This window comes from Sarcophilus harrisii, chromosome 6 (genome assembly GCF_902635505.1).
Source record: "Sarcophilus harrisii chromosome 6, mSarHar1.11, whole genome shotgun sequence".
Classification (NCBI taxonomy): Eukaryota; Metazoa; Chordata; class Mammalia; order Dasyuromorphia; family Dasyuridae; genus Sarcophilus; species Sarcophilus harrisii.
Window position 1 is genome coordinate 50,861,161 of NC_045431.1, and position 12,404 is coordinate 50,873,564.

Sequence of the window (12,404 nt, forward strand, 5' to 3'; positions counted from 1 at the left end):
TAAAAATAACTGTTAAATTGTTAAAATTACATTTGTAATCTCTTAGATTCAGAGATGTAATGGAGATGATAGATAGTTTGTAAATGCTTTGAACTCCATAGAAAATGTGTGTGTCTGGGAGGGGGGGAGTAGGGCAGAGTCATTTACACAGGAAGGAAAATGTGTAAATATTTCTTTCCCCTCTGCCCCCTTTCCTTTTTCTGTTTTTGTTCTTTGTGTTGGTAGGTGAGTTGAGAAATTAGGTGGATTTTGCCTAGGGAAAAAAAAATTATTGGGAGTTGAAGAATAAACAGTTTAGCTATAGGTTAATTCTTACCCAGTCTACAATCTGAAAAAACTATGACCTTCTTTGTTATAGAGAGCAATATAGGGAAAAGATTTTGAAAAAATCTACAATAACATTTTTCCTATAGAATTTATTCTTACCATAGCTCCCAAGAATTATCATTTTAGGCAATTAGAAACTTCAACCAGACTTTTTTATTTTTGTATTTACTTTTAGTAGAAAATAACAAATGATAAGAAAACAAAGTGATAGTAAGGGTTTAGTAAAAATCAAATGATTTTGTTCAAAATATATTCCAAGTCCAGAAAAGATTCAGCCCAATCTCTTACATCCTTTGCATCTTTATTAGAGGAATGTACAATGAAATTTCAAGTTTAGGCACTGCAAAGGATTCTGAGTCATCAAAGAAATAACGAGTTACATTCACTATGTTGTATTGAATAAAGTTGATCATTTTAGAAGAATTTCAACAAGAATTTTAAAAAGCTGTCAGCTAAACAGAAGATTCAGTTTAAAACATTTTTGAAGTCTTCCAATATAAGGTTTTGCTATATTTGCAATCATCATGACAGTATTTTGCCTGCATTGTTATTGTACAATATATGTAGTTCATTTTTGAAACCTAAAACAACCACTTCAACTATGATTTTTTGAAATATGCATCCTCCTAAACTATCCAATAGGATTTTTTTCCCCTGGTTGGATGAAAACCCAAACATAATAGTTTATGATTACATTGTTTTAAGTGAAGTTGAGTTTACTTTATGATGAGAAAGGCCAATGTTTCATAAAATGAATTCAATTTTGCAAATTATCATTCAAGGTAGTCTATTTAAATCATTTGTCAGGATATGGAATATATTCCAACTGAACTACTCAATATTTTAGCAAAGCGTTAGAAGTAATATGAAGTAGCCAAAGAACCCAGATTTGAAACTCAGATTTGCTTTTTACTACTTGGAAAATCACTTTATCTTTCTAGGCTTTATTTTGCTGCTCTATAAAAATGAGGGGCAATTGGTATTAAAGCACTGGTAAAGTCCTTTCAAGTTATAAGTCCTGTGAGTTTCAAAATTATTTTTAGATTTAGTTCTTTTATATGCAGAAAAAGTAGTCTATTCATTCAAAAGATGAGAAAATCAATGTATAGAGAAGTAGAGGGACATATTAAAGTAATATATTAGGAATGTCAGAAATATGTCTCCAAAGTGTCTTAGTTAATACATGCTGCTTATTTCCATGTATTATAACATGAACAACTTGAATTTCTTTGTGAATAATATTGTTTCATAAACATATAATAATGCAATATTGCTCTCTTAGTTCTATGGTTGTGCTTTTATATATTATTTGATTATATCTGTCATTACATCTCAAAGTAGTCTATTAATAGATTGTTATATTGAATTTTTTTATTTGTCTATCCCTGTTAGCCAAAGAAGTAAATAAGTAGAAATTTTGAAAGTATAATATTTAAAATATAATTTTAACATTTAAATATTCATTAAGTTCATGCTGTAAACATATTCTAAGGTATGATTTATGAAAAAGATTATATTTTAAAATGACATTTTTGTCTCTTAAGAAACCCAAAGACATATTGTTGGCATGGATAAACAAGTTCAAGTCTTGAATTATATATGCTTAAATCTGTGTTTTTACCATGCATAAGGAATTTTATCTTTAATTAAATGTGATTTAGCAGTTTAAAAGATTTTATATAACCTGTGTTAATCTATCGGTAATTGTTGACCTAGATTCCAGTTTTTGATGTAATCCAGTTTCGATAGTAAGTGACTCGAGTATAGACTCCAGGCTTATTTGGAAGTCCACATTCATCTCCCCAGCTCACGATTCCCACAAGAAACCAGATGCCTCTAGAATCTGAACTAACCAATGGTCCACCAGAGTCACCCTAGAAAGAAAAGTAACACACAAGTATTATCATTCATCATATGTTTTATTCCTTTTACTAAGACAATAGGTAATAGAATCATAAGAGTGAGGAAAACCAGATATATCCATAGCATGATGGATTCCTAAATTATATGTTTTTCTATATCTCTGTAGAATTTTTTCAAAACAACTTCTTCAAATTTAGTGGTTCCAAAATGTGTCTTAGAATAAAATAACAGAACTTAACATTTGAAGGGAACTTAGCTGCCATGGAGTGCAATTCATATATAAAAGCAATTCTTTTCCTCTTCCTTCCTTTTAGTAGAAAATAACAAATGATAGCCATCAAGGAATGTATGTGCAGGATTTCAACCTGCTAGAAATCTGCTAATTTGATTGTTAGATCTCAAAAGGCATAAGGTTTATTAACAAGAATTTATAATATCTCAAGTTAACATAATCATTTAAACAGTAGAGTTTAATGAGTCTTTTAAAAAAAATTACACTAATAGGTACAGAAGTATCATTTGGCTCTACTTTAAGCTTCTGATATGGCCAGAGAAAACGATTGGTTTCCTTTAGCCTGTGGGTCCTGTAAGTCATCAGGAGCTGTACCTGAAAAACAATTTCATGGCTTCTCCATTGGAAATGCTTCTAATAATTCTGTTGTTCTCAAGTAATTATAAGACAAGCATTCTTAACCTTTTGAGGAGAAGAGACTCTGGACACTTTTGGCAGCTTGGCCTTTCTTAGAATAATTTTTAAATGCATAAAAGAAATGTATAAGATTACAGAGAAAATCAATTCTATTGAAATATAATTAACAAAGGTTTTTAAAAGTTTGTGGACCCCGGATTGAGAACCTCAGCTCTAGGAGTACCACTTTGAAATTAATTAACAGAAAGGCCACAAGAGTTTTCATTATGCATGGTGTAATAATAATGAGTGGAAATGCATTAAAACTGCTCTTTGGGAGAGGAACTGCCTTATTCTAGTTTGAAGCCATGCTTATTCAATAGTAAAGTCTCCTTTTATCCTGATCAGATTGCCCATTCCATTTGAGTACACACAGGTGACACAGGCCAAGAGTTCATCTACTTCCTCAAAGGGATCTTTATTCTCCCAGAAATTACAAAGCATGATTTCTGGGATGTGGACCGGAAGGAGCAGATTCCAAAGGAATCAGGTTTATGCATGAGACATTGGTATTCTATCTGTGGCAAACCACAATGTTTGAGTCCTTAACCTACTTGTTCTGCTAAAGCAGGGATGAGTGGCCAGACCTGATTATCACTGTGAGGACTGCCCACACCGGTTTTTATAGAGGTGGGCAATAATAATGATTGACATTTATCATAACTTTAAAGTTGCAGAGTAGTTAATACATGTGATCTTACTTGAAACTTGCAAAAACCATATAAAGTAGGTATTGCATAGGTATTATCATCCTCTTTTTAACAGAAGAAGAAATGGTAGCTCAGAAAAATCGTTGCTTGTAAGTGGTTGAGGAAGGATTGAAACTTTAATTTTTCTGATTCCACTCTTTTTACTATACCATGTTACCTCTTTTATTATTGTCCCATCTCATACCTATACATTTTACTATCTTAATGGGATTACTAGCCCTTTTTATTATATTTTTACTAAGTTCATTTGTTGCTTTTATTGCTGAATACCGATAATATGTCTCACAGAATATGTATCATTAATAGAGATGCCAGGGACCTATCCATTTGTATTTAAGATCTTATATGAAGTTGACTTTTTGATTTCGATAATACTATAGGAATTCATCTTAATTTGGCTCCTTAGTTCTCAGCAAAGACTTTTTCTTTCACTTTCTTTCCTTCACTTTCTATTTTCCCTTCTTTTTTCTTTTCCCCCTTTCTTCCCTACTTTTCACCTTTTCTCTTTCCTTCCATTGCTTTCTCTTCCCTTCCCTATTCATTTAAGTAAAAATAAGCAAAAATCAGCATCCAGATCAAGCTTTTCATCTAAAAATTGAAGATAATTAATGAAAGTTTTAAGAATACCCCTTAGTAATTCTTTAGAGTAAAACATTTGTTTAGACACTCAATAATGTCAATTCAGATTATGTTCCATCCACAAATTAGCTAAATTAAACTGAAATAAGTGCCATCAACTATCTGAAATGATAGAGTGCAGCAATCAATGTTTTGTAAACAGCTGCCATTGGATTATGATTGTTATGGTACAGATATGAGAGAGCAAGAGCTTTGACTCATTTTGGGATGGAATCTACCACATTCAAGATGTTTTTTTCCTGGACTGAACTCCAAACCCAATTTGGAACCCTGACCAAAAGCTAGGCAATAATCATCTAAAATTAAGTAATTGGCATCTTATGTTAAGTAGCTTAGAAAATGTTATATGTTTACATAATTAAAAGTATTTTATAAGTAATTTCAGGTTACAATGTGCATTTTAAAGAGTATTTTAATGTAAGCAGTTCTGTGCGTGTCTAATGTAGTGTGGCCAGGATAATATAATGACTACCTCCTGAAATAACAAATGATTTTTCCATAGAGTGCATACTTTATGCATGTGATAATTCCTGTTGAAGATTTGCCAATAAATCAACAGGCATTTATAAAGTTCCTGGTATTTGTACCATTTACAATGATAGAAATAAAACAGTCTCTGAACTTGGGAAGTATTCTCTTCACTTGGGGAAGATAAATTGGGCAGAAATCAAAGAATGGATTAGAACTCATGAAAAGATTGCATTCCTCATGGCCCTCTATTAGTATCCATTAACTGAAAAAGACTTCATAGACCATCTAGTTCAATCCCTTTATTCTATAGATAAGAAACTGAGGGTCAAGGAGGTTAAGCATCTTTATAAGATGCTTACTTACAAGTAAGTGGCAGAGGTTGGATTTTATCTCAGGTCCTTAATCTCTTTCCACTTTTTTCATTATATCATAGTACTTCCCATAGACATTTCAAAACACAGGCTAAGCAGTATCCCTCATACACTAGAAAGGGGGTATTGATGAGAGAAGACTTTTATGCTAATACTTTCAGTAGAGTTGACAAATATAAACAGGGATTTGATTTGTTCAGGGCAATACCTTCCATGTTCTTCTAGGCTTATAGACAAAAATATGTTGTCATGAACAGAGTACAAAAGATTTCATATTTTTATGCTCTGCATTTTTATTTATAAATTTGCTATATCCTTATTTAGAAAAATGAGCCCTATGAGAAGATTAAGATCAAAGATAAAAAGCATGATGGTGTAAATGGATTTCTTGAAGCCTATCCCAGAAAAGGTTTCTTTGTCAAAAGTATGCAAAGTTCTTTTCTGTTGATGACATTCTTAATAACTAGAAAGCACTTTCCTCAGTGTCATCTGTTGCTTATGTGACCAAACATAGCTCTAAAACCAGGAGGTAGTGTATGTTAATTGGTAGCTTACAGTCATTGGAATGCATTAACCCAAACTCAGAAGTTAGTAACTGCTTGACATTCTGAAAAGCATCCTCATGCTGATGAATTCAGAGCTATGGAATGTGTTTCCTGCTCCTACCCTGTGCTGAAATGCCAACATAGTTATGGGTGGGCTCTACTATGACTACTCCTGACAGAGCTGTACCCATCAGGTTATGGACTTAAAACCTTTTCCTATTCCAGAATTCCTTCTGTGCTTCAACATTATGGCACAATGGGATGATATTAAGAAAATGTCTCTGCTAATTCTGGGATGTGGTATAGTGAGTGCTGGATTTCATGTCCTTTTCTTGGGAACATATCCTTATAGGTCCAATAAATATTGGAGGTGCCTTCTTTGCCTCCTTGAGTCAGAGATATCCTGCACAAAGTCTCCCCTGTCCATCTAGAATGAGAGCTGTCCATCTAGTCCAACCCCTTTATTCTATAGATAAGGAAAGTGAGGGACAAGGAGGTTAAGTCTTATAAAGATACTTAACAGGGTCACACAAGTAAGTGGTAGAGGTTGGATTTTATCTCTTAGTTTCTTTCCACTATACTGTAGTACTTTCCGTAGCCATTTCAAAACACAGGCCAAGCAGTATCTCTCACATACAAAAGGGGGTAGTGGTGAGAGAAATCCTTTATACTAATACTTTCAGTGGAGCCGACAACTATAAACTGGGATTTATTAAGATGCAGATGGTATAGGTTGCTTATTTTTCCTAAAAAAAAAAAAAAAAAACCAAAAAAAAAAAAAACACTTAATCTGCCTACTCCAACCACTTTCTCTAAATGTCCCTCATGCATGGAATGCTCTTCTTCCTCATTTTCACCTCTTGACTTCCATCAAGTCTCATTTAAAATCCCAACTTCTGCAGGAAGCCTTTCTCAACCCTTCTTAATTTTAGAGACTTCCTTCTGTTCATCATTTCCATTTTATTGTTTGTACAAGGTTGTTTTTTTTTGTTTGTTTGTTTTTTGTTTTTTTTTGATGTTCTGTTCTCTACTAGACTGGGAGCTCCTCACAGGTAGGGACTATCTTTTGCCCTTCTTTGTATCTGCAGTGCTTAGCACATTTCTGGCACATAGAAGTTTTAAGAATGGTTATTGACTGATTGACTATAGGTTGGGGTTGAATATAATAAAAACTTATGGAACACACAGGAAAGATGTGGTTCCAGCTGCTAGGCTATAGGACTGAATATCTGTGTAAGGGGGATAGGACATCTGTGCCAATTTTAGGGAAGATCCTTTGGTGTGAATGTCAGGACAAGAGAGCCAGACTTGATGTACTATAGTCAAATGTTCCTGACAATATGGCATTCATTAGCTTTCTATTTTTGTTACTTTGGATACTTATTGGGCAGATATATATTATTCTAGGTAGCATTTAATTTTCCAAGATAGTCAGCAAGCCTGCTATATCTCTTTCATCATTTCTTAAGCCAGGATAGTATTCAGTTAAATTTAAATAGCATAGTTTATTCAGTCATTCCCAGATTGTTGGATATCCCTTTAATTGAGTTGAAGACCATCATTTTTCACACAAATAGGTAACCTGCTAGTTATATTTTGTTTGCAGTGCTATCTATTTTTCTTCTGTTCCTTATGCATTTGGTTTTAGGGATATGGAACAGGAAGTAACATTAGCTGACACTATTCAATTAAAGTAATGTTAAACTGGATCAGACTAAGACACGATTGTTCTCATTCCCTTTGCTTGGAATTCTTTCCCTTCTCATCTCTGCTTCCTGACTCCCCTGGCTTTCTTCAAGTCTCATCTTCTGCAAGAAGCCTTTTCTGATCATCCTTCGAGGTAGTGCCTTTCTCCTATTGATTATCATCCTGTATTTATCTTGTTTGTACATAATTGTTTGCAGGTTATCTTTTTCATTAAAATGTGAGATCCTTTAGGAACTTTTTTGCCTTTTTTTTTTGTATCTGCAGCCATTAGCTCAATGCCTTGAACATAGTAGGCACTTAATAAATGCTTGTTGACATGATTTGACTCAACACAGCTCTATTTACTTATTTCCCCATCCTAGTAATGCTATGTAGAAACTCTACAGCAATCAACCCATGGCCACAAACTTAGACAGACACATTCATGAGCACCTCCTACATACCACAGTGGCAGGGGAATGAAAACTGTCTCCAAAACCGCTATGGTGCTGCTGTCATTGGAATCATGTGTCTTCCAGGGTCCACCAGTCCCCCCTCCACAAGCATTCCTCATTTACCACAACTTCCTTGCCACTTCATCTTGCTACTATCATCTTAGTCTCCTTATATCACTCTTTTTCACAACAAAATTATAACTAGTTTCTGTCTCAATTTATATATCTGCCTTCTTTCTACTTTCTACTTTCTTTAGGACCTACTAATTCCTCATCAGCTTATGGGAAACAGAAGTCCAGAGAAGTTAAATGATTCACCTAATCACTCAGGTCTTAAATAGCAGAATCAATATTTGAACTCAACTTTATAGTTTAATAACCTAGAGCAAAGTTTCTTAACCTGTGGGTCGTGACCCCATAAATGAATATGGGCATCACAAAATTATAATTTATTATCCGTAAATGTTTGATCTGTATACCTTTATACAAGAGGGTCATGTAAAAACTTCTTGGGCAAAAAGGGGTAGTGAGTGGAAAAAGTTTAAGAAGTCTTAACCTAGAGGAAGGCCTCCAATAAAATAATTAGTCCCCTAAATAGAACTTCTTGGAAAAGATGAATAGAAATTACATAGGATGAGTAAACTTGTCTTGGTTGTGTTCTGCACTGTTGTTTTTGTCAGTGAGATTAAGGATCTATTGAATTATTGAAGTATATTAAGGTGAGTAGGGATATTATGGCATGAATAGAGGAAGATTGAAGACAGAAGACCTGAATTTCCTCCTTTGAAATATAGAAGTTGAACTACTTCCATGTTTAAATCTATGATTCTATGATTCTATGATCCTCATGTATTAATACCCAAGACTAACCTAGTTTAAAGAAACTTAAATTTGGAAAATATATTTTGTCATCCATAAAATGATGTTGGATGAAAGGATCTTTAAGAATCTTTCTAACACTACAAATCTGTGTTTCTATGGCTCCTAGAAAAAAGAATATTAATAAAATATTGGAAAATTCTAGGGGCACCAGAAATTCTAAACTTGATGACATGGACAATAGCAATTAATCAGCTATTGGCAAAGTGGGGTCACTTGGGACCTTGCTAAAACCTTAGGAAGAATATTGAGTTGATTATATCCCATGGTATGGATACTAAAACTTTAATTGATGTAATTTAAACTTATTTTCTCTCAGAGCATATGGCATGTTTCTGGTTTTCAGTTGAATTGGTACAAAGTCAGGTCAAGAGAGAATGGCTTTCATTTCTCATTTTAATCTTAATTTAATTTTAATCAGAGAACACCCTACGAGGAAAGGCAGACTCATATAATGGATATCCTGTAAGATCTGAGTCAGGAAGACAGGGATTCCCAACCTGCCCTAAGCATTTACTAGCTGTGTGACCCAGGGCAAAGTCAACTAATTTTTCCAAATTTCAGTTTGCCCCTCTGTAAAATGATCTCTAAGAGATCTTCCAACTCTAAATCTATGATCCAATGTTCTTAGTAAATTTATTGTTTTCAGAAAACACCACAATAACATTTCTGTTGTCAGATTATTTTGACAATAGGACTCTCCAAGACACAGATTCCTAGGGATATGAACCAGTCTTTTCAGAAGACTTTATACACCCCTCTCTTTGAGATGATGAGTAGGAATTTTTCGGTAAGTAGTATTCAGCAGTATTAAACAGGGCATCTCTGTTATATCAATGAATAGTGACTTCAGCAGCTTTGGCAATAACCCTTGTGAGACAATATTAAAGTGGAATGTTTTATTGATACTACAACAGGAATTGGCTTTAACTGGGAAGATTTTTGGATGTGAACTCAACAGAAAACTTGATATATATCCTACCTCTGATGGTTACAAGTTATATGACCATGATCATGCAGAAAGTGCTTGGCAATCCCTAAAATATTATATGTGCCAGTTATTGTTGATACCACAGCGTGGCATAGTGGATAGAAAGTTGATCCCTAAGCTAGGGAGACCTACCTAGTTTCAAGTCTTGCCCCTGATACATAATGTCTCTAAAAGTGTTGCTTAACGCTCAGTGCTCAATGAAACTATCTTAAGATTCCAAGTTGCAGAGGAGTTGCTCTCTTGAATTGTTAAGGGAGTTTTTTTAAATTAAGAATTTCCTGTATGAATGAAGTCAAGTTCTAGTCCTTGTCTACCCTATTATTTTAACATAACATGTATGAATACTATTTTAAATATTTACATTTCTTAAAATTTTCCAATTATGATTGGATTCAAAGACTTTCTTGTATGTGACCCAAATGGCATGGATTATTGACATTTCCTGAGCCTTTTTTAAGTGTAATTCCTTGTCTTGCCTAATGCTTGTCTATGTTTGATGAACTGAGTTCAATTGAAATTTTTTTTGAGATGATTTTTTGAATAATATGTTCTTCCTTTGTGGCCCTTCTTTCAGAATATGAACTTCTCATCCTTCAAGGTATGAGCAGAATACTAGTGTAACTCTCTATAGCCTGAGTCGGGATTGATATATTTAAACTCATATATAGATTTTAAAATGTGTTTTCTTTCTTTCTTTCTCTTTCTTTCTCTTTCTTTCTCTCTCTCTCTCTCTCTCTCTCTCTCTCTCTCTCTCTCTCTCTCTCTCTCTTTCTCTCTCTCTCTCTCTATCCATCTCATCTGTGTTTCACTGAACTGTTGGCAGGAGTTTTCTCTGTCTTTGATTATTGACATCCTTTACATTAGCAGTTACTTTTTTCCCCTCCAAAAGCACCTAATTCATCCCGTAGTTCTTCAAATCATAGGGAGAAACAAATGTAGAGCTGGCAAGAATTATAGAGATCATTTAGGAAGCAGTGACACTGGGATTGAACCCATGCCTTCTTATTCCAAGTCAGTATTCTATGTTATCTCAGTACTCGCTTCACTAACATATAGCTTGTTGTGAGTCTCAGTAAGCTATGTAACCTCTGCTAGTTTCAGCAACCTGCTAAAATAACACAGACGAATAGTTTCCTTCAGACTTCACATTGAGTCAGATCAATAATATGAGACTTTCCAAAGACGCAGAAGAGGCAGAACTGTTGAAAAGCCAGGGTGGAACCCTGTAACTCATTCAAAAGGACATATATCAGGGAGATGCAAATGGACATCTGATAGCTATAAGGAAGATGCCCAGAGATGTATGAATTCACAGGACACCATTCTGACAGGAATCTGTAGATTTAGTGCATGGTTACCAGAAAAATCTAGTAAGGCAAGAGTCAGACACCTCAAGCACAATAACTAACTCTGAGGAAACCCTGAAATTTTTACTTATAGAACAGTTACTAAGTAATAGTTAATCATTTAATCGATATAATTGAATTATGGTGTTCTCTGAACACTTGACATCAAAAGCAATTTTCGCTATACTAGCATTTCAGATGTTGATAATTTCTGTAATTTTCTAATGTTTATTTATTTTAGAACATTTAAGTATTATATCTATGGTTAACATTTGGTTCAGTTAAGAAGTGGCCCTGGAGAGGTTACATCTTGAAATCCACATGGTAGGAAATTCTATATTCAAAACAGAATTTATTTCCTCCCAAAACTTTTGCCTAATCTACCTTCTCTATTACCATAGAGAGCAGTATTTATAGATGGCCCAATATGTCTTGGCAGCGAGTAACTAACCTTCACTATTAGACTTTCTTTTATACACTCTTGCTCTCACTCTCACTCTTGCTCTTTCTTTCTACTCCCTTCCTCTCTCCCTCCCTCCCTCCCCTCTTACCTCTTTCCCTCCTTCCTTCCCTTCCTGTTTCTCTCCCTTCCTCCCTCCCTTCCTTCCTCCTCTCCTCCCTTCCTTCTTCCATCCTTCCTTCCTTCCTTCTTTCTTTCTTCACTCCCTCCCCACCCCTCTCTTCTTTCTTCCTTCAATATCACTTGAAGGAATAGAAAGACTTTCCTTGACCACTTTCACCTTTTCTTCTATTAGGGAGACCCATTTATACTTTGTGATTATATCTGTATGTTAATGCAGGTAAATTCTTATTGATGTGGCAACTATGTGCATACATAATTATTCTTATTTGTCACTAGAATATATACAAACATGATATAGAGAAATCCTCTGACCTATTAGGAGGCATCACTAGCAATTCCAGTAATTAGGTAAAGAACTCAAAACATTCCTGTGCAAATATCATGGAAAGTACCTTCAAATATTTTTTAATACAAATTAAATCAGGGCTAGGCAATAACTGGAACTTTGGGCCATAAGATCTTTTCATAGGATATCTAGTAGAAATACTACCTCTTAGGAGGGGACAAAGATTGTGACATTTTTAGCTACCACTAGGAGAAGGAGCAGGGTTAAGGTAAGGAAGAACTCATGTGAGCTGACATTCTCACATACCACCATTGTACTTCAGACCCTAATCCACTTTAGCCTGAACTATAACAATAGATGCTAACGTGACTTCTTTGCCTCCTGTCTTTGCCTTCTCTAATAATTTTTTTACATAGTTGCCAAAAGGAGTTTTCTAAAATGTAGGTCTAATCATGTTATTTTTCTGCTCAATAAACTTTAATCTCTTTTTTATTTTTAGGATCAAATGGAAACTTCTCTTTTTTTGGCTTTTATAGCCCTTGACAACCTGGACCCAATTTATTT

General features: G+C 34.4%; 1 protein-coding gene across 1 annotated transcript in view; it reads right to left on the minus strand.

The window, feature by feature from the left end:
• Positions 1 to 549: 549 nt before the first annotated feature.
• Positions 550 to 12,404, minus strand: part of LOC100918409 (transmembrane protease serine 11C-like) — a 75,717-nt gene continuing 63,862 nt past the window's right edge. The window contains exon 8 of the mRNA XM_031942780.1: positions 550 to 2,201. Coding sequence (XP_031798640.1) covers positions 2,040 to 2,201 — 162 coding nt within the window. The 3' untranslated portion in view covers positions 550 to 2,039. The remainder of the gene's footprint in view (positions 2,202 to 12,404) is intronic.